A 23,870-nucleotide genomic window follows, 5' to 3' on the forward strand; every position below is an offset into this window, starting at 1 on the left:
ATCTGTACAGGCTGATAATGAGCACTCAATCCACGCAACAGCTAAACTATTGGACGTTATTCAGCTGTAAGGGTAGAGTTAATATGGTAATAGTCTGATTTTTGCTGAGAAACTAAAGATGGTGTGACAGACACGGATGCCTACAAAGGCTGGGAAGGGACTTTTTGCAAGTGCAGCTAGTGGTAGGACAAGGGGGAATGGCTTTTAAATGAAAGAAGGTAGAATTAGATTAGATCAGATATCAGGAAGAAATTACTTACTGTGAGGATCGTGAGGTACTAGAACAAGTTGCACAGGGAAGTTACTGTTGCCACATTCCTGTCAGGAACTTGGAGCAGTGTGTTCTGGTGGAAAGTGTTGGGAGGGCAGTTGAAACACAGGGGTCAGAGGATGATCTTTTAAGGTCCCTTCCAATCTAGACTGTTCTGAGTCTAGGATTTGTTGCTTTCATCATGCTCTACTGTCCTCTGATTGATTACCTATTAATCTACAGTCAGACTACACAGTTTAAAGACATTAAAGCAGTATAGTTACTGTAGTAAAAAACCGGTGTGATTCTTTTAGATTACTGGGGTTTTTTAAATACCTTTTTTAAAAAATATGTTAAAGAGATATTAAACCACCCAAAGTAATAAAAATAAAATTATTAGAAGGATAAATAAATTTGTGGACAAAATGACAGCCAAGTTGAAAATTGCAAATGTCAACTTAAAATTTTACTAATGGTTTTTTGAAAAGGACAGTGTTTTCTAGCTAATGCCAAGGAATAGATTCGGATTTACTGTGTAACTTAAAGGTGGTTCAAGCATCTAGAATGAAACAAGTTCCCTTTGATGTGTGAGCTAAACACATTTCTTAAAAGACCTATTGTCTTTCAGAGTCATTTGACCTCATCTGGCAATTTTTTCCTGTTTATTTAGAAAACATAGGCTACAATTGCCCGTTTTGTCATATGATGACTAACATCATCATAATATAATGGAATATTGTGTAAACAAACCAAAAAGCTTATACTTCAAAAGATGCTAGAAGGTGGTGAATTTGCTAAAAAAAAGGAACTGTTTGAGATTATGTGCAATCCAGTTTGATATATAAAGTTATGAAATAGATTAATTTGATGAGAAATTGAAACTTAAAATCAATCTGATTTTGCAACGATTTAATGATGCCATCTTTGCTGACATTTCAGATTATTTTATTTTTCCTTTAATTTTGCTTTTTTATATACATGAATGGAACTGCTAGTTGTTTTCCTGAGGAGCTCAGACAATCATATTTCATCTTTTTTTTTCCACTTGAGTCAGTCAGTCAGTGCCAAGTGATTTTGCTGTAAAAGCTAAATCCAGTGTACACATGATAATCGGCTTATTAGATGCTAGTTGTAACAGCTCACATTATTAAAAAACTTACCTCTTTTCATTCCTTAGTCTCAATTTCCTAACTCCTTTAGCTAGAGAAATCATGAGGCATCATGGACTTTTGGAAACTTAATGAAAGCTGGGTGTGCTGGAGACCTGCTACTTACCTCTTTTGCTTAAGAGCTGGCATGAAAGCCTGTGCCGGTTTCCTCCTGCTTCTGTTGTGATGAACCCACAGTTTGTAAGATCCTTAATCAGTCAGGAATCTTTAAACAATCTGCTAAAAACTGCCCAAGTAGGAGACGGAGAAAAATGTGGTTTAGTGAGGGCAGCGGCTTTGGTATCTTGTTGATGGAGATCACAGCATTGGTTAGAACATCGTTATGCTGGGCTTAGATATCAGATGTTACTGCTTTAGAATAAATCTGTCACTGAAATTCAGTGGTTTGGAGGCAGTGTCTAGCATTTCAATTTATCTTGCACATTACCTTAGTTGTGTGTCTCTGTCTTTCTTCTGTGTGGGACATGTTTTGACATGGGGCATTTGAAACTCATAGGTCTGCTCTGGCTCATTGGGAGAGTACGTGGGCTCCTACACTTCAAATGCTCATTGTCACTTTATGGTTCAAAAATTGAATAAAACACTGAAATGTTAAACATATGTTATTGCTGACTGGAATTTTAATATTACTCTGTATGGTATCTCTTTCATCAACTCTTATATAGTACTTGGAGATTGTATAAATGATGTACTGCAGTGTAACCTCACATGTTTAAAACAGCTGAAAAAAATGAGAACACCACCATATTCAGGGAAATGTTTAGGGAACGTGCAATCTTTCTTCTTCAAAAATATCACACTGACTTTTTGATGATCCTATACATCCAGCCATTGTTTTCACAGTGTTAGTTTGCTACCTTACGATCTAGTTGGTAGAGATGGATGTTAGCCTTTCAGCTTCACATGCATACATACTTTTTGTTGGTTTTGACATGAATCTATAGATTCTTAATTAGGGTGGAAAGTGTGGAGAAATGCATCTTAAACATTCAATGCACAAAAACAAATGCAAGGGATACTCTTGCCCTTACAGCCCCCTTATGTAGAGTTTGATGCAAGATGCTGCAACCTTTTTAGGCAATTTTGATGGGTCACTATTGGGAACTGAGACGCATCACTCAGACCACAGCTTGTCTTGAGACACATTCAGATGTTCTGTCTATGAGGCTATTTTGGAAGTAGAACAGCATGTGTGTGGGAGGACAGAAAACTATATCTACGGGGTGAACTGATACTTCCTATTTTGAGCAAGTACCTAGCCCTTCCTGTGTGATAGTGTCTGGAGGATCAGATGGGTGCCAAAGCAGAGGGAGTCTTGCTGCTGGTATTTTTTAAGAGCAGATACAAAAAGTATGAAAGGTCAAAGAAGGAAAATAAAGCGAAGGGTTTCAGTTTCTGCTCTGACCATCCAAATTCTCCATCTTGAAATCATTGACTATCTTGACTCTCTTTGATTAAATCCTTCCCTTAGCTTTCTGCCTAGGGATTTTTTTTTAATCTTTGGCCTGCAACTGCTTTTGAAGTTTCAGCTGAGTTTTTGAATACAAAGCCAGCAATGGCCCTGTTTCATACAGTTCTATAATTGAAATGTCCTCAGGGATGCTTATCTTGATTGGTAAAAAGAACCCAAAGGGAATGTTCAGATTAAGAGTTTGCTTTTTTCATTGGGTAATCATGAAATTATCACATCTACCACAACTTTTTTGGAGAACTTCTGTTACTACTTCTTATAGAATAAGAATATATATATATATATATTCTTATAGAATAACAGAAGTTCTCAAAAAAAAAGCTTGCTGATTGAGGGTTAGTTCTGAAACATCATACACAATAGATGTGAGAACTGAGATGTGAGTCTGATAGTTCTTATTTAATTAAAAAAAACCTATAGTCTGATAGTTCTTATTTAATTAAAAAAAATCCATATCGTATCTGTATTATCAGTGTCTTGATAGTGCACCCATATAATGCGAAAGCAAAATATAGTGAAAACAAATATAGCAGGTAGATACTGAGGAAAACCAGGAGCATATTCCTTCTTTGCATTTGCCCTGTCTATCATAAGAGTAGCAGTTGGGTGGCTTTACTGGGATTTATTTTGCTTTAGGAGTGTTTGGGGTTTGGATTGGTTTAGAATGGAAAGATGTATTAGCACTAGATCTCCTAGTGTTACAAAGGGTTAGATGATGTTAAAAGTTATTGTATTTCATTATGTTCTAACTACCATACTGTTACTTAAAAGGCAGGCTTGAAAGGAAGTATCAGAGAGTGTATTGTTTCTTATTGTATTTGATGCCTATGTAGTGACTGAGCTAGCAGTCAAAATTCATCTTCATGTTGTGGTGACAAGTATTAAAAGCTGTGTAGCTTTCTAGTGTTTATGGATGCACAGTCTTTTTTTTTGCTTTTAAAAAAGAAAACCTTTTGGAGGCAATGTTAAGTGATTATTTTCTGACCACAGAAACCCGTTCTGCAAAGCAACTCTTTATAATGTGCAGATGGATCATTTAGTTCTCTGCTCACCACGGAGAGTTTCCATGTAGGGAGTTAGCAAGTAAATTTATTAAATCTCAAATAAGGCTGTGGAGAGGAATTAAATCTTCTTTAGTTAGCATTTGCCAAGAAAGATAAGCCTGTTTTGTGACTGTATTCATTTAAGGAAAGGGGAAAACTGTTTTTTGGCTTGGCAAGGTTGCTGAGCCTGCCAGCCAACAGTAAGCATTGCTGACTCCACGAAGGCAAGCCTTGCAGGTGAACGGGGCCCACTGAAGCCACAGATGTTCCTGCCATAACCCACTGAAATGTGGAGTGTTACTAATACTTTGATCTACACAATCTCCACTCCTTTTAATTTTATTTTTTAATAGTCTGAAATTAGAGAGGAAATTGATACAAGACTGGAAAATTAATCTTGGAAGCTGATGTTTTTACTCTCTATCAGTTGAGATGCCAAAGCATGGTACAAAGTTTTGGTTTTTCCTCATTATGTATCAAGTCAAAATAGTATGTCATGAAAAATAATAGTGTCTTGAAGAATAAGGAGAAATTGTGACAAATTTGAACAAAACTTCCTCTTCTACAGATAGTTAAAATGAAAGACTAGATAATCTTGATTAAAAAAAGGAAGGTACATCACTTGGCATTTTATGTATGGAACACTTCATATTGATTTGGATCTGGTTGGAAACACATTGCACAAAATCAGACTAGATAGATCAGATCAGCATGTTATTTCCTTTCTAATGTATTGTACTGTGTGTGCCCTGTATTTTTGGGACACAGATAAATATGGAATGACATTAAAATGTCTTTAGATGCAACTTAAGCAACTCATAAATATGCTATGTGCAGTGTATTTTTACTGCATATGAAATAAGTAAAAACTATATGTATAAAACAGTTACTAAAAATTACTTATAACATTTGAGTAAATGCTAAAAAGTTGGCAGTAGGAAAGTTATCCTTCCCTTGTGATAGCTTGATGATATTAACAAGTATTAATTTTAAAAAAGTTCTCCTCAATCCAAACATAACTATGTCTGTGTTAGTTTTAGGGCAGAGTGATTAAAACAAGGATTTACTACTTGTGACTTACATACCAAATTTTGTTATTCTCAAAGTGAGGTGCAAAGATCCAGCCTGTCCTTGCCACTGCTTTTTTGCTCATGTAGACATTGAGGACAGTGGGTATTCTGTTGTCTGGTTTCTTACAGTTTAGTTTACTGAGATCCTGAGGTATAAATAGCCAGGACATCATACAGCTGGATAAAGAACATTTCTCTGTGGAAAAATGAGTTGGCATTTTTTCTTGTTTTCTAAAGTGGGATAAATTAAATGGGTAAGCAATAGGAGAAAGATGCCATATGTGTGAATTTTAATAAAGAAGTATTGTTTTCAGCGATTTTGTATTCACAATAAGGCCATAGTACATCATCCCCCCTGAATTTCTTCAGTTTCCATCATGTACTTTAGTGCACATTGCTCATCTGCACCTGCAGTACCCCTTTAATTTGAGAACTTCCTGCTGCAGGTAGAATCCACACAGACTTTTGTGTTGTAGGATCCTTTGGAATGCTGTTGTCACTTATATTTCACTTAGACTTGGATTTCTGATATGTCTGTCACAGCCATCTCAAAATATCTGGTGTAGAATTAGCAGAATGTGCTCTTCTGGAGCTTAACAGATTGCTTTGCTTTTGATATCCACCAAATGTAGGCTGGCACTTGACTTTGGAATATCTTTGTATGAAACTTCATACTAAAGTTGACTTCACTTGCATCTTCAGCTTCTAGCAGGAAAGTAATTGTCAGCCTTCCAAGATCTAAGTGACATCATGACATCACTTAATTTTTTTTTTTTAATATGTTCGAGGTCTTGGTGTTACTCTGTGTCTTAACCTTTTTTTTTTTTTTTTGAGAGGACCTCTCATGAAGAGCAGAGAGGGGTGCATTACTGCGCGAAGGAGAAAAAATTCCCAAACTTGTTTTTATCATACAGGCAGAGAGCTTGCCTAATTCAGAAGTGTTGCCATCACTTATGAAAGGGCGTGAGCTAAAGAAGCGCAGCCTGAACTCTGGACAAAATGTGGAGATAGTGAAAAAAGATAACTTCTTCCTTGAAAGCCAAAAATACAGGGGAATAGAAAGGAAATTTTACATACTTCTGGATCCATCAGTATGTTTAAAGAAACAAATTACAGTTTTGAATTTCTTGCCATAAGTAGTCTTTGGAACTGTGAAAAACAGCATTTCAGTGAAATGTTTGTGGCTTTGCTGAAGGGCAGGTAAAATAAATGGTATAATTAGTTTAACTTTTTAGGCAAAAGTTTAAAATTGTTTAAAGTTTCAAGAAACTTGCAGGCTTAAAATATTTTTTATGATGCAACTAATGGAGGCTTTCTGATTTCTAATCTTGTATTTCGAAGGAAATGCTACTGTGTGGGTGCAAAGCGTCACTTGCAGGTTAAGAATAGAAAAGATCAATTTTTACTTCATTTCTGTGGTAACTGAAATGTGATCCTGTTTCATTGCATCTAGTACGCATTCAGAACAGGACTCCTTAGGTGGGTCTTCGCACTATTTCCATTCCTCTCAAGACATTTACACATAAGCCTGCATCTTTTCTGCTTCAGTTTCAAGATCAGTTTTTCTTTTCATGATGTAAAAATTGCGTGGTATGTACTTCGCAGTCCAAATTCTTCAGCTTTCTGTCAGGGGAACAAACTGAGTAAAGCCATTAATGATGGCACTTCATGGTACACTTCCAGGATCCTTTTACAGGTCTTTTCCTCTCATCTCATCTGCCTGGAGGCAGGCAACCATGTCACTCCTTGCCCTCCTAGTAAAAGGGGAAGTGCTTTGGCACAAGGCAAAGCGGAAAAAATACTGTAATACAGATTTTAAATGTTTTTTGTCCGCTGATACTGAGTGTTTTAGCAACTTGACCTAAACTGTCAGGAAAGATAACAGTCAAGTTAGCTAATTATAATAGGAACCTTCTTTTGTTTCCCTCCTGCTAGGAAAAAAATCCACAGGGAATGCAAATAGAGGACACAGGACTCATTGTAGTTAGGCTGACATTTAGTTAGGTTGGGGCATTTATTTTTTTAGTCAGAAACATCTTGAAAACAAAGCTTTAGTTGGTACAACTAAAGAACTTCAAAGAAAAGTTCTAAGAACTTAGTTCTAAAGAACTTAGAACTTCAACATACACACAGGGGTGTGTATGTTGAAGTTCTTTGCACTAGTGTCATAAACATTCATTTGTTTTATAGATCACCTTTAGTCACATTTCATTACTACTTATTACTAAATCAGTGGTGTGTAAGTGTATTCTAGGGGTAATTACTTATGGTGTGATGTCAGGCAGTTTGAGGTATGGGTGAAGCCTAGTGGCATTAAATTTTGCTGAGCCCTGTCAGCATTTTTTATTTCTTTTTAACATGAAGTATTTGATGTGTCTTTCCCTCCTGAAAGTCTTGGTGATTATCTCAGCTGATCAGCCACAGCTTCTATGGCCCAAGCAGTGCACTTTTAACTCCCAGAACACAAAATCAGTCCTTCACCACAACAAATCAGTCATGTAAGAAGGCTTGTGAGCTGCACAAGGAGAGAGCATGGAAAGCCACAGATGGTAGAGGGAAATGAGCATAACTATGTTTAATTTCTTCCTAAGTAGGAGATAAATGTGCTGCTTCTTTCAAATTCAGTTTACTGAAAAAATCAATCTCGTGTTAATTCTTACATTAGCATACGTACATTGTTATGCACGTATTATTACAGATACAAGGCCTCAAAAAATACAACCTCAGAACAAAATCCTGGCAAAGCTTATATTTCTAGTGTCCTCTGTAAAAGCTTTGTAACCTTTTCAAGCATGTTCCCCGACTGCTTTCTCCTGTGTTACACTCCTCGTAAAGAGATTGTTTTCTGCAGTGCTCCCCATGTCTTTACACATTCTAATTGGTCAGTTTGGTTGTGGCTGAGACCGTGTCTACAGGAACAGCACATTCTAGTAGGATCAGCTGTGTAGGACAGCAGAACAGTTGCTGTTGGGGACTCATGATGTGTATTAGGTGTCTTGTGATCTACTCCAGCCTGGCTCACCTTGTTCATTGGCCTCAATGTCTGATAGCAATGGGAGAACATCAGTTAAGTCTTCTAGTTCAGCTTCATTTTTTAACATTGAATCATGGTAAGTGAGAATTCGTAAAGCTACTTCAAAAGCATTCTCGGGATCCAAGCTAAAACAGTAATGTAAATGCAAGCTGGGTACTCCTGCAGGAAAAAAAAAAGTAAATCAATTTTTTATTCACTTTCACAGTGAGCTATTTTGTGGCACTGCATTTAAATACTGATCCATAGCTTCATGGAGCTCACATCAGTGGGCACAGGTCAGGCAGATGTAGCAGGCTGATGGCCTCTGATAAGGAACTCAGTTAAGATAAGAGGCATGGTTTGGTGGCAGTGCAGTTTAAGTAGTGGTTACTGGTTGACTACCTGATGATTAGTGGAGAATCATTTACAGTCATTCACACGATCCAGCACTTGTTAATGGCATGCCAGTGATCTTAACAAGTTAAAGAGTAAAATAAGTTACTTTGAACAGAAAAAAAAATTAAATTGTCCTAAAAACTCATAAACAAGATAAGAAAAATTCAAAGTCTTTGAGTTTGTCTATATCTTCTCTGCATCAAAAATCTATTAAAATGAATTATGGGTGTTGATACATACATTTGGTTGCTGTTTTTTTTAAAAGAGGGAGAGAGGCAGCTGCTGCAGGTATTAAATAATTTTAAGTGTTTTAATTAAAGCAGTGTATTTTTATACAGCTATCTAGATCATCTTTCTGTGTCAACATTACAGCATATTACAGTAGAGGATGGTGTAAATACAACTTTTTTACAGCTGGAATATTTTATTTGATCAATTGATTTTGCAAAATTCTTTGGAATTAGAGAAAACTAGTAGTTTTAGCTTAGATCAGATCATTGTATTTAGCTGTTCCCACAGAATTTTATGTGTTTCTCCTCATCCCAGCTATTCATAGCATGCAAGAAGGTACTGAAACCTACTGAAATCTCCTTTTGTAATAGGGAAAAGGGGCAGAACAGGACTAAATGTGTTCTGTACTTGCTGGCTAAATCTTATGATGTATTCTCATAGGTATGGGCTCTGATTCATAAAGATTTCATCTGTAGCTATTGAAATAGTAGTTAGCCCACTTGAGGCATGTATCTTCGTGCCTTGAGTCTGTGTGGTCTTACAACCTCATAGCCAATTAGAAATAGAGATCGTTAAAAACAAGACCGAATGAACTTTAAGGTAATAGGAAGGTTTCACTTGAGCTCAAGTAAGTTTTTAGCTCTTAAACTCGAATTTGTACAACATACCTTAAATTGAGATATTGGAACTGTGTTTCGTGGCTTTTTTTTTTCCCCAAATGCAGGCATTTTTCAGAGTATGGGCATATGGTGACTACACACTGCATGAATTGCTCCATGTAAGCTCCTGGCTCTGGCCTAAGAAATGAGGATAGGGTTTTCTTGTTTTTATCATTTAAATGCTATGCTTAGCTGGAGGCAGGCAACCAAAGCAGCTTTAATTAGAGAAATTCTTTACTGCCTCTAATTTTTTTACTTGCATGTTATTAGATTACTAAAAAATGAAGCTGTGACTCTGAAAATTGGGAAGCAGAATTTAAGCAATTCTTGCCTTCTGTCACATGGTATAGGAATCAGAAGAGTCCCTGAGCTGCCATTTTGCCTTAGTACTGCACTGGACCCCTTCAGCTCACAGTCGAGAATCATGCAGACTGGAAGTGATCTTGAGTGTATGGGTTCAGAGTTCAGTAAAGTATTTGTGACTAACCCTGGTCAAACTCAAGGTGCTGTTCTGGACATTGCCATGAAGTATATTGCAAACAGTAATATCAGGGCATGCAGATAAGAAATTCTGTAAGTTAGTGGCTTCATAGACTATTCGAACACACTTTAATCATTAATTCTTGTTTTGAATTACTCAAATTTGATCTGTCCCACCATGATTTAAATACAAATATAGGCAGAAGTTACTGTATGAAACATTGCAAATACTGGTTAATAAATATGGAATTTATTAAGGTTATTAACAAATGTTTTGTTGGCCTAAATGCTGGGAGTGGTATCCATGCTTGTTGGTACACATCCTCCAGGTAAAAAGGACAGTAATACTAGTGGCTTGGTTAAACTCAGAATTTGGTCTCTGTTTTTTGACTCTGTTAAAATGCCTTACAGTATATGCAGTATCCTTCCTGTAGATGGTTAACTTCTGCTTTTATGAAATGTATAGTAGTTTTTGCCTTTTCAGTGAATCTCAGATATTTTCTTTACCTTCCTTTCAGAAAAGACGACGGCGGATTGATCGAAGCATGATTGGGGAGCCAACAAACTTTGTTCACACAGCTCATGTAGGATCTGGAGACCTGTTCAGTGGAATGAATTCAGTAAGCATGAGTGGATGAACATAATTTCATATTAGACAGAATACAGGAACACTGTATTTGTATGTTGTAGTGAAGCAATGAGTTTTCAGCTATAAGAAAGCATCGATATGAAACTGAAGAATGACCTTATAGCATTTTAATTCCAAGTCCTAAACACTAGCATTCAAGAATACGGATTGTTTTTTAATTCCTATATTTATTGATAACACATTTCAGATGCTGTATAAATTGCATACAATACTTTTTAAACTAAAAATCCACTCTGATTATATGTATGAACCAAAACAGATGTATACTTGAAAATATACTCAGGTATTATATAGAAAAAAACAAGTGTCTTATAGTTAGCTAGATTTCTTACCTTAAATGCCTCAAGCTGTTTTAAATATAGTTCATGTAGAACTCTAACTTACCTCAGTTTATGGTGCAAACAAATTTATGTTTAGGTGTTCTTGCTGAGCTTTTTCTATATTCTGTAGCCCTGTTTGCAGTGTGAATTATTTCAAGAGCAAGCAGTGTCACAATAAGATTTTGTAGCTTCCTGTGAAAGATGGCCTCAATAAATATTTGTAGCTGTCTGAAAGTAAAAAAACAGAAGCTAAGATAAATAATGAAAATGAGCTTATGGAAAGAGGTGTGTGTTTTAGAGCTTCAAATTTCTGTGAAATATCAATCTGTTTCTAAGGTCAATAATATAAAATATAGAAAATGGTTGTATGTAGATGAAAAGTACTTGTTGACTTTATTAATAGTCTTTAAAGGAAAACATATTTGGAGATGACAAAGACTTGTTGACAAAGAGGAAAAATCTCTGTGTCTGTCGGAAATATCAGAATGGAAAGCAGAGCTAAAAAAGCTTAAATGTAAGCAAGGGAGTTCACTTGTAGCTTCAACTAGTTTAAGTTGCCATTATTGAGATCACACAAAATTTTTTTCTAACTTGGCATGTAATGAGGAAGGATATAGCTAGAAAATTCAACATCATAAAGTGTTTTTCAAAAACAACATAGTGGGCTGGAAATGATTTTTAGTAAAACCTCTGTAAGCAAGTTAAATGGCCAAACACAAATTCCACTTGATAAAATTTAGTTAAAGCTGATTCTTTATTTAATGTGATATATTACATTAATATTTAAAGCCATTATAAATTGAAATAATAGACTAACGTGACCAGCTTGTTTGATTACTTTTTTAAAGTGTGGCTTTTGCTTTTTTAGTAATTGTTGTTTCTCCTGAGGGAACCTTCCTCAGTCTCACAGCTGAGCTGCCTCATTTGAGATTTGTGTAGGTGGCCTGAAGCTTTATTTTTTCACTTTTTGCCTGTTTGCTCTCATCCTTTTCTTGCATAATACCCAATTTATCCCCATATAGTAGGTAATCATTATTGTCTCTCTACATAAACTTTTTAGTTTTGAATGCTTCTAAGTAGCTCTTTTTCTCTTTTTTCTTTTTTTTATTTGGAGAATTTGCTGCATCAATGACCAGCAAGATTTTTCTGATCCTAGATGGAAAGTATCTGTATTGAAAAATAATCATTCCCACTCCCCCTGCTTCAGAGGCTCAAATCTCTGTTTTATCACACTGCATATTTTCTGCCTCTTCTGTGGTGGTCTCCACATTCATTCTTCGCAGTGTAAATTCCAAGATTACAGTGTTAACCTTCACATGTTCTTCTGCTGCATAATTTCCTTTATAGTATGGTCATTATAATCCCTCAGGAATACTCTTTGTGCTTTCTTTTTTTGGGTACCTTCGGTGAATACCTGCAATTTATTTACTGTTTTTCCATTTATATTTGGTTCTTTATTCACTTTCTGTCTGTCCTGTGCCTTTTTTCGTCAGCATTATTCTTTAATATACATCCTCACAATTCTGACTGAATAATGTTTTGACTATTCAGAATATTTCGGAAATATTTTGGTTTTTGTTTTCCTTCTCTGTAGAGTGCCTTGATTCTTTGTCAGAGGTGTACTTAAACAGCAGGAGCCCTCTGCGCACTGTTTCTTGTTCATTTCCATCCCTTTTTTCCCTATTTTGCTTTCACAGTACATGGTGAAATTTCTTTCTTCTGATGCTTCATATTCTTCAGTTCAGTTTTTGATTTCATGTATTTCATGTAGTTTTCCATTGTTTTCTTTCTCAAGATCTGTCTGTGCTGTTTCCTAATTCAGAAAGGGAGGGTAAAAAAAAAGGAAATAGGGAAATTTAATGAGGTGCATAAGCAACACAAGAGTTTGCATGACCCTTAATGGTTACAATCCTCTTTCCTTTCCAAAATCTTTCAAATCCTTAAGTCCCATGTAAATTAGACATAAGAGAGAAGAACCTTGCTCTTGCATATCATCAGAGAAAGGCCATGGCATCTTTGGGAAAGAAAAAAAACCAAAAATTGCATCTCACAGTGCTTGTTCTTGTTGCTCAGCCTCAAAAGAAGGGTGCTTCAGAAAGAATGCCACGTTAAAAGCCTACAAATGTTAGACCTTTTTTGCATAGTAATTTTAAAATTGTATATCTCCTACAAAGGTTTTCATATACAAAATAGCTGCTGAAATGTTAATGCAGACTAGTTCATTTGTTGCATTCTCTGTTTTAAGGGTAGTAGTCTCTGAATTTAAGACTGATACTTCCTTATCCACGTACTCATGTGTGACTCATGAAATTAGTCTAACTTTTAGAAATACCCTTGAAAACCTATACTTCAGTCTTGCAATTTGTGTTGATTTGCTGCTCTCCAAAATTTTCAAGTCTTGTAAGCAAGTTTTAAGGTGGAAAGGTGATGTGGCCTGGAGACTTTTGTAGGTTTTTTTATGCTGGATTCAGAGTTCATTCAGATAAAATTACCAACATCCTATATTCACTCTTGTGAATACATTTATGTGTAGATTCATTATTTTCCAAGGAAAAAACTTGAATTCAGACTTTGTTTTTTTCCATAGGCAGCAAAAGATGCTTAGTGAAGAAGATGAGCGGTTTGGTAAAATGTGCAAGTTCTTAAATACGTCCCCATGCACTTCAGCACACTCTTTTACTGAGTTTGTAGTCTTTGACGTCAGATGCACTAGAAAATTGGCCCTGAACACTTTTCCTTGAAGAAAAATAAGATGGCAGTATTGCTTTGCTGTAGCTGTATCACTTATTTCAGCAAAAGGCCGAAGTATAAAATGGTTTTACATTGTGCTGCTTAAATACATAAAAAAACCACAATCCTTTGCATAGCAATATGCCATTGAAGATACAGATCAATAAAACAGGCCCTTTTGTCACATAGGTTTGAAAAACTGTGTGGAAGAATGAGTTTGCTGATGTATTCTGTGCCTGTGTTTTGCTTGCTGTGGAAATAAAATATATTTCTTAAATCTTCATAGACAGGGAATATCGTGCAAGCTGCTTGGAAATATTTCTCCTGTGCTGTTTTAAAGAGCACAGTGATATTCCAGTGGTGTTTTCAGGCCTCTGTGAAGGAGGAGCATAGATGAAATAATTGCAAGTGGTGCCCTGCAGGCATAGCTTTGAAAGAATGTTATTTTCCACTCTTTGTGTAGTTGTTATGTATGCTCTGGGATGCAGAGAAAAAAGGGCCAAACCTTTAAGATTCAAGTTGTCTTCCTGCAGGCACTTGGCCATGATTATTTTGACTCATGCAACACAAGCAGGAAAGAACTATGGGTTTCCTTTTCTGTTTGGTGATAGAGGCAGTGAAAGTCATAGCAGGATGTGCATGTGTTGAAACATGAGGCATGAAAAGGGGGGCACGAAGATTTATATGCATCAGACTAAAAATACTTTCAAATAAGCTATGTTCAGGAAAGTTCAGATTTACTAAGGTTTAAAAAGTAAATGTTCTCCATTTAAAGGATCAGTTTCAATTAAGGCAAGCATTGTATATTGTCATGTAAATAGATAAATCAAAAATGTTCCACAAACCAAAAGGTCCATTTTTTGATTTAGGAAATCCTAGTTTAACCCTGTTTTAATGATCTGAATTAGCCATACAGATATTTGCAAGTTGGATATTATATCTTTAATATAATGATGTTTACCTAGTGATAAATGGATGGTTCATTATACCTGCCTGAGAACATTTTCCATATAACAAGATAAATTTTAGTTTGTCAGGTGGAGTCAAGGCCAGTAAAAGATTTGATTTTTTTAAATTTTTTTTAATTAATCAAGTGGGTCAGTGAAACCATGAATCGGCCGGTTTTCTTTAGGAGAGAGGAAAAACTTTTGCCTCCGCACCACTTCTTTGATCTTTTCTGCTGAGCTACCCACTGAAGTTAAAATTTCAGCAAGGCTTGGATGCATGTGTTCTTGTGCAAAAGTAATATAGCTTTACTGGTAACAAAGGAGAACTTGGAAACTAAACCTAGAGAAAAAATAAAAGCAAGAAGATGCTACAACTCATTGTTCTTCTTCTTTCCTCTACTCCTCTTTTCCCTTCTATCTCCAGGTCAGCTCAATTCAGAATCAGATGCAATCCAAGGGAGGCTATGGAGGTGGCATATCTGCAAATGTTCAAATGCAACTTGTAGATACAAAGGCAGGATAACCTTGGGGATAACTTTCCTGTAAGTATTTCATTCTACTTCTTAGGCGCTGTTAGAGCAGTATGAAAAACAATCATACTGTTTCATAATTATCTCCTTATAAAAATCTGTGTCCTTATGATGACCAATTTTTAAATCTATTTCTGAGTAAAAAATTAGCTATCTTGTAAGAATGTTACTTTTTCACAGAATGGAGTGCAGATTGTTCTGACTGTGTCAGTCTGACCTTAAGCGTGTTTTAACTAAAGGTGATCTTGTAGGCTGATCTTTGCAGGTTAAGTTAGTTGTAAAACAAATCTCAAAAGAAGTTTGTGATATGATTATGGTACCATTTCTGCAATGCTTCCATAAGACGTATGGTGTTAAGTGAATGTATAGCAGTATTGCAGTTGGAAAATGGTCGAATGCTCAAAACTTGGTTTAATACATGTTTTCTGTCTTTTAGGTTTATGTGAGTTCCTGTATCTTCTTTCCTGTGTCCTCTCTTTTGCCTTGGTGACTGCTTTCTGTGCTCATGACAAGAGAAGTGATGGCTCATTGTTCACCCTTCGTGATTAGTCCAGTGAAAAGTTGCTGTTCTGCTCTGATGATGCCACTTATCAGATTGGTCCGACTGTGCCTTTCAGGGGCATGCACGCATTGGCCTCAACCAGTATCATGGACGTAGAGCTGTTCAGGATTGGTTGTCACTTTTTAGTTGTTCTAAGGCACATTAAAGCACCAATCTTAGCTTTCCTCATTCCTCAGAAATACTAATGCACAACATTCTGTTACTTTTTAGTCTTTTAATCTTTTCTCCACTCAAATAGTTTAGAATGAGTTTCCCTAGTGTCTTCAATTACTTAAAGTTCACTGAATTTTTTAAAGGTCTTGAGACCTGCAAGCACAAATAATTATTTCATACAAAATCAACAGAGTAGATGACCGCATGCTTTGTGAGGTTGCTTTTTATGGTGGCCTGCTTGGTGCTAAAAGAAAAAAAAATGCTTACTGCAGATGTGAAAAATTTTGCTGTAGCACCAAGTCATGCCTGTTTCTGAAAAAGGACTTGTAACTTAGCTGCTTCAGTCATGTCTTTATTTTAGTTTTTATCCAATTGGTCTTGAAATAATAAAGAGAGAGCTTGCATTCATGAGGCATTTGTTGTAAATGTTCAGTATATTTATTTTGAAAGAGCTGACCTTGAGACTGTAAACCAGTGTAGTACCGTATCTAAGTGTTGTGGAATCGCTTTAGTCTATTTACACAGAAGAGCAACATGTTTGGCTGCTTCTTTTTCTTTCTACAATTAACTTCAACCTGTACAGTCATTTCCAGTAGCAGCATGTCAAACTGCCTGCAATATTGGCTGAAAAGTTTAGTAGACCTTTCTAAGTAGTTGGCAGTATCTGTGTACTACTAAATATTTAGGGCCATGGAAGTTGCTAAGAGCGACATACTAATCTGGCAGAACCGGTGCCAATGAAAACAACATACAGGGTGACTTTTTACTAAGTCAGTAAAATGCCTTTTGCTCAGGTTCCAAAGCATGTCTCTTTCACATGTTGTGAAACTGCATTTTAATATTGCACTGTTTTCAGATTATCTCTATAAGTGGTCCCTTTTTTGCTTCTTGCTCGTGGTTTTAGAGAAGTCAATTATTTGAGGCCTGGTTACATTAGATTTTTATGAGGGAAAAAGACCCAAACCATCTAAACAAATAAGGCATAACTGATCCTAATCAAATCCATTTCTATGTGCAAATATGCATGTAGACTACTGTCATAAATGATTCTTTATTATCTTTCTATTCTTTCCGTGATTTCACATTGCAACAGCTGGTGATTTAAATATCTATGAATCTACCTAAGCTTCTCTCTCTGTTTGTAAACAACACATAAAATACACAGCTATGGAGGTAGTTTGCCTTCCCTAGGTTGTATTTCAGTGGTAGATGTCACTTATCTGGTTGAATAGTTCAAAGTAGGTTGGATAGTGTTCGCTGATAAAGATTCTGATTCCTGATGAGATGTTCAGTTGTCTGGATGCATAAGTACATGGCGGTGCAGTGATACATATATTTTTTTTAGGGGTTAGCATTTCCAATGCCACTTTAACAATGACTCTTAAATATACTACAAAATTATTACAAAATTATTTCATCTTTGTTATTGGTAATAGCAGCTTAAATTTGATTGCCAAAACTATCTTGCACTTGCCAAAATGTTTTCAGCTCAATAGCCAGGAAAAAAATTGACATATTTTTATAACAGACATACTTTTTTTGTACATTGTGTTCATTCTTGAATAAAGTCAGTTCAGTGTTGGCTTGTAGATATTAAAAGGAAAGTATTGACTTTGATTCAATAAATGTTTTCTTTCAGTTGGTGGCCTACCCTTTTTCCTTTCCATAAATTATATTTGCATTAGAAAAACACTTGCATCTTACAGACAGATTTGTGGTGAAAAGAGTAACCTATTAGTGTCAATAAATAAATTGCAGGCTTGAGTTTTTTTCGTCGCACTTGACCCTTCTGTTGCCATATGGATTAACCCGTAATTTTATCAGTATTACTGCCACATTGATTTAACATGTATGCCAGGGGCTTCTGCAAGGAAGGGAGAGTGTCCTAAAAATACTTTGGAAATCTTTCCTTTTGACTGCAGCTCATATGTGTGTTACTTTCCTGATTGTGCTGCAGGTTACTGTGGTGGTCAATAAAAGATGTGTCACCATAAAATGCTCATCTACGTTAAAAGTACCTGCAAGGCACAGTATTGCCTACTATTTGGGGCAATTAATTTTTATATTTGACACTGTCAAATATAAAAATAAATATAAAATAAACTCTCAAAGTTTATTTCTTAAGCACTAACTTACTACTTTAAATTTCATACTACATTCTTATGAAGACTGATAATGAATTCTTTAGCTCATGCCAAGTCCATTAAATTGCCAGTTGAGGGGGAAAAAAGGCAGCTAGAAGGAAATAAGGTTTTAAAGTAAAATAAAGATGGAGATAAATCCATGCTATACCAGTCAACTAATGAGTTCTTTTTTTTTTTTTCAATGCTGAGGTTATAGACGCTTAAAACTGTCTACAAAGGTATATTTTGAAGACCAAATGTTGCACTGTATATACATTTTCAGTGTCTGACATTAAAGGTTCTGCCAGTAATTAGTAGGATTACTTCAAAGGCACACCCATGAAACTGATTTGGACTGGTCTTATCTGCTTACCCTTACAGTCCATGCTAGCGCTGACACTGATTTGGCAGCTAACTCGTGGATGCTGACCTCTAGGAAAGGTTGTATGACCACATTGGTTAGTTTCAACCTGGATCACTTTCCTAATGCTTCTTCAGAGTTAGCGTGGGAGCATGGGAGTGAGTGTCATGGGATCAGAGCTAATCTGTTACAGGGAATATTGATTATTTGGCCATGGAAAAACATCGAGCTTTTTCTGTGTTAAACTACCCAAAACAACAAATGCAAAAAAACAACAGCAATCCAAGAAGAAACAAAACAGAAGATAAAACCAACACGAACAACCCAAACAAAACCACAAAGAAAGAAAAACAAACAAAACCAAAAGGAAAACCCACCCAAAACAGAACATTCAGGCTGCAAAGAATACATCTATTGGAAAGACTAATTCCACATTTTCAAAGCTCTTTTTCCATGCACTGTGCTCACCAGCTTTGTCCAGAGTACTCTTCTTGGTCTGGGGGCACAGAGCACGTTGAACATGTTGCTAAAAGAACAACCACATCATCACCAAGAGTCAGCCATCCTCATGCAGTATGATTCATTTCTGCTATCAGTGGTAATTCCATCTATCAGCACTGTGCAAGAAATCACTTTCTGCTTTCACACAAGACAAGAGAAGTTATAAGTTCAGATTTGAAGCAAGTTTTCTATTAAGCCTGGAAAAACTCAAAGTGCTGGTTGAGTTGGCAATAAATTGAACTTGCTTCCTTCAATATGATGCAGATGGTCCATATATGAAATAATTAAGTTGTCATGCAAAAGCTCCATTCATTTGTAGCTATTTCAGCATTTGTGTGAGCTTATAGCATTCATTGTCTATAAACAAGTTCATGGTTTGTCAGGGGTGTTCAAGAAATTTGGTAGTGTGTTTTTACATAGAAGATAGTACCAGAGCCTATCAGCAGAAACCCAACAGTAGGGTGTTATGTTTGGTTTATCAGTTGTTTAAAGTGAACTGAATGTCACTAAGCAGTAAGAAAGCTTTACATTGATGTCAGCATTCTAGGAGTACTAGTCTTCTACCAGTGCCCTGCATGTCTGAGTCCTCAGCATATCCCTGTTTCCCAGGAATATGCTTTGTATACTATGCCTTCAGTTCCAGGAAGGGGTTGTTGGCTTTCAGTTTTTTAAATCTCTCATCAGTCTTTGTAGGTCTTAATTGATTTGAAATAATCTGCCAGGCAAAATAAATGTATATCAAATTTGTGCCCTTCCTGCTGGGAAGCTCCAGGTGAATGACTCCAGTTGATGGCACAGTGGTGTGAGGAACTCTAATGCACCACCGAGGAGCCTAGGTTTATCTTTTGCACCTGCTGTCACTCACCCATGGTCCCTCATCCACTGTGTGTGGCTGGTTGGCTGTTGTTGTGCAAGGCCAGTTCTTAAAACATTGCCTCAAGGAGGAAAATGAGTTCTGCTTGAAACTGATTTTGAAGTCCTCAGTTTTCTTGAAATGTGGTATCTCTAGGGAAATGGCTAATCTGAATCAGTTTTCCTTAAGAAATCATCTTTACACTCTCAATAAAACTTTCAAGAGCCATACATCTTGGAAAAGAGTACTATTTCAAAGTGGTTGATGCTAATGGACATTCTGGCACTCCACAGATTTTTTTACTTGTCAAAATTCCACCTTCTGCAACATTAAAAAAAATCTCATGTATGGTATATGCATTAAACAGTAGAGTAATGCATTGATATGGGAGTATTGCACAGCATTTCGTTTCACATTTATAATGAAGAGAAACATTTCCAAGGATGGAAATAAGGAATAAAAAAAATCACATTTCAGTAAGCAGTATTGGTTTTGGAGGGATGGAGGACAGCAGGGAAAGCAGATATAAATGATGAGTGAGTGAAAAGAAAGAAGATTAAATGGGGGGGTAGGCTAAACTTTGATAGATGACCAAGCACTGTATGTATTCTCCATGGCATCCTTTTTGAGAAGGAGCTATTGGCAACAGCTGCAAAAACCAGAGGCCAGTGCAGCAAGGTTTATTCATTTTTCACTGTTTTAGCTAGTAGGTTCCAAGACAATTACTCTTAAGTTGCAGTGCTTGTTTGGTTTCCAGCTGGCATAATCAGGATCTGTCAGAATGGGCAGTAGAACAGCCGAGGGCAACAGGGCTGCATGATGAACAGAGCTGGGAAATGAGACTCGTTTTGACAATTTTCAAAGTCTGTATTAAATGTAAACTATTTTTCTTACTGTGAACATGCATAGGATGGTGAATAGATGGCCAGGTAGCTTCACATCTCTTTAAAAACTTACTCAGAAGTCTGTTTCCAGACTCATTTACTGGAGCTGGACAAAATCAAGATGATACTTGGACTTACTGCTATAGATTCAAGTCCCACTAGAACCACCCGTTTCTATATCTGCTTACATCTAACTGCAATTGCACAGATGCTGTTTTCCTCAGAGACTGCCAAAATGCACCCAGCCCAGTCCATGGAAGGGAACTAAATTGCCATGCCATGATTTGATTTAAGAGCTTCTTTGCTTATTCTCTGAATTACAACCAGAGCACTGGAAATACAAGACAGAAAGAAATACTGTGGCTGAAACAACAGCTTTATAAAACCTTGAACTGTGAAGTTATATAAAGATGACTGCTTTCTAAAACAATTTTAAGTAGGATTTTCAGCCTCTTACAACACACTTGCATATCCTCATAGAGCAAAATTAAAACTTTCTGATCTATGTTGGTGCAATGGCCCATACTGTCTGCAATGTATGTGCCGTAATGGGACATAATAATTCTGTCTCTAAGAGTGCCTAGCAATTTCTGAGAACACAAGGCACTTCTCAGTTGCTGTCTGAGAGTCCTCCTTTTTGGAGCACTTCAAGCATCCACAGCAATGTGGAGGCCAGCACAGCACTGATAGGACAGACATGGTATCCCAAGCTGAAGTGCCGAAGCCATTTGGTGCAAGGAACTTGCAGCTATTTTTGTGAGTGCTTGCAACAGGTAAAGCCCTGCTCAAAGGGCAGCTGAGGCAGCCCAGACTCCTCCAGCCTCCCCACATACTAAGTGAGGCATTTACATCACATTCCTGGACTGCACTGCTGTCTTTCCATGTGCAAATTTGCACAGTACTGCACTAAGAAAATCCTTTTCAAATCACATTTTCTAAGAAAGGGCACTTGGTTAACACTGTGAAGAAAGTCAGATCCTCCTGCTCACTGCCCCATGTAGCAGGGTTATGCCAGCAGAGTCAGCTCATGGAAGGGCCGCTGGAGCTGTCTGTTATCAATACAATAATCAGAGCTGTCACTGCTTGGAAAACTCTAATCAAGTATGTGCAGCTGCTCATTTGAATAGCTTTCTCACTGAGGAAAGCTATCCAACCCATGATGAAAAGTTCTCCAGGGAACAGACATGCCTTCTAAATTTAAGCTCTTTAAGTAAGAAATTTCCACAGCCCTGTCCAACAAACCATGCCACAGGGCCCATAACCTTTCCCTGCCCTGCCCCTTTATTCGCATTATTGATGTTCACATTACAATGTGTTTAAAAGTTTTAATAAATATTTCAATAATTAGAAAGTGGCCACTGGCCTTTCTGGATGGGCAGCTGCTTTAGATTCGCATTGTCTCAGGGTAAAGCCAATTTCACAGCACACTGGACTATTTCCCAGTTGAGAAATCTACAGTCCAGTCCTCTGACCATGAATGAACCTGCAAATGAGAATGGCCTTTTCTAATCAGACCAAGAGAATCCAGATTCAGAGGGCTGCAAAGAGTTTAGAGGATTTTTACAGAACCAAGAATACTTTTCTGTGGTTCAGGATTTCAATGCTTTGCTTTTTCCTCTTAGAACCTTTTGCCCAAATTTCAGGTACACCACATCATCTGCGTTTTTATTCCTTCACTGTGTACTGCTTAAGGTTTTGGGGCTCCTGAGAACTATTTCCGAAGACTCTGTGTGCTGTTGCTGCTTCTTGTTTTGCACCTGAGAAATGTCTTAATTCTCCCACCACAAATGGCATCATAGCCATTGGTATCTCAATGGATTGTCAGGAATATGCAGCCAGATCTAATGAATTTAAGAGAGACTTGAAACAGCAAACATAGGAGCACTGCCCCTAAATATCTACAATGCTCCTCAACCAGTAGCATCAGCAGTGGTTTGAAATTTGAGGGTTAAAACCTTCTAAAGGGTACCATTACTGCTTTTGTAACATAGCATCAAATGACTGGCATCCTATGCCTTACCCTCACTTCATCAGTAATACTTATTGTAAGATTACTTCAGAGCTTCCTAGTGAGGTGCGCAAGCACACAGGGCATAATAGACACTTTGAAAAAGAAAAACTCATCTATTTTTTTAGTAATAATTATGTAAAAGCAGACATTTTTTCCATAAACTAATTGCCTTGTCCCTTGACTGTGTTCTGTAGTCAGAAAGATAAGACTCCTGCAGAAGCAGCGGGGCAACAAGAGAGTTCTCTGCTGCTTCAAGCAATTACCATGACATAAGAAAAAATAGATCCTCTGAGAAAAGTAAAAAGGGTCACAGTATTCTTGTCAAAAAGCCTCATTTGTTGTAATAAAAAGATTTATTTGAACAAGGACTGCAGGAACTAAGCCAGAATAGGACAACTTTTCTTACCAGAGGTCACTGCAACTTACTTTGTTAATTTATGTCAGTAAGAACACTTAGAATTATCTGGTGAAAAAAGAAAGAAACTTCCACTTCTAATACAGCTTCAGATAAAGCTTTTAGTGACATCTATCTCATTTATTTGTTTGTTGGGACACAGGAACAAGATCTGTCCTCTGCCAAGCTTCTGCAGAGACAGTCCTGTTACTGACATCTTGACACAATGAAAGAAACACCAAAACATAGGGGTTAAGTCTCAGGAACTTACGCAGGTAGATGGGATACTTCTTTTTTCTATACTAGAAACTTCTGGTTCCTATAAGCAATACATCCAGGAAGAGAGGGAAGAGCAGGAGGGTGGCTGTAACAGTCATGACTGCTGCAACTGAGAGCTCTGTCCACAAGGGCTGCTCATCTGGCATTTTGCTCATAGTGTCACAGTATATCAGCAACTCTTTGCAAGACTCAGAGCTCTCTGGCTGTGCAACTTTACATGGTTTTGACAAATATTTCTGGCTCTATGCCTGCATATGATCATCAGAGAAGTTGTTTACAACAGTAAGACATCCTCTTAGTCAACCCCAATGACACAACATTGTCACTGATGTAATACCATCTTCACCTCTTATCTCTGAGAACAGAGGTGTGAAAAACATACCACCTGTTCTCCTTACAGAATGATTAATTGAGAAATGCTTTTGTGAACATGGCACCATGTACTCAACAGAGCCAAATGCTTCAATATTGATTTTGATTGTTTGAGATTCATTAATCAGCAAGTGGGTTTGATGTTTGCATTCATGTGTTATGGGAAGCAACAGAAAAATCCCAGCCTGCCTGGAAGTGAAAGTACACTCAAAGGTGTGTGTTGCAGAATCAGCAGTTCTCCAAAAAGCCAGACCCACAGTGAAGCTGTCCAGCTGCTTTGAGGCTGAGCACAGGTCTCAAAATAAAAGCCCCCAAATACAAGCCAACCTTGGCAGCACTTTTTGAGAGTGAAAAAAGGAAAATACAGCAGCTACTGCACTTCCAGGTTCCACTTTCTTTGGTCAGGTAAAACTGCCTAG

The 23,870-nt window shown here is 37.0% G+C and overlaps 1 protein-coding gene across 3 annotated transcripts in view; it reads left to right on the forward strand.

Moving 5' to 3' along the window:
* Window positions 1-17,311, forward strand: part of CDC42SE2 (CDC42 small effector 2) — an 83,018-nt gene extending 65,707 nt beyond the window's left edge. For all 3 annotated transcript variants that reach the window (XM_066569555.1, XM_066569556.1, XM_066569558.1), the window contains exons 5-7: window positions 10,301-10,402; window positions 14,853-14,970; window positions 15,395-17,311. In XM_066569555.1, coding sequence (XP_066425652.1) covers window positions 10,301-10,402; window positions 14,853-14,951 — 201 coding nt within the window. In that variant the 3' untranslated portion in view covers window positions 14,952-14,970; window positions 15,395-17,311. The remainder of the gene's footprint in view (window positions 1-10,300; window positions 10,403-14,852; window positions 14,971-15,394) is intronic.
* The last annotated feature ends 6,559 nt before the right edge of the window (window positions 17,312-23,870 follow it).

Source organism: Molothrus aeneus, chromosome Z, assembly GCF_037042795.1.
Source record: "Molothrus aeneus isolate 106 chromosome Z, BPBGC_Maene_1.0, whole genome shotgun sequence".
Lineage (NCBI taxonomy): Eukaryota > Metazoa > Chordata > Aves > Passeriformes > Icteridae > Molothrus > Molothrus aeneus.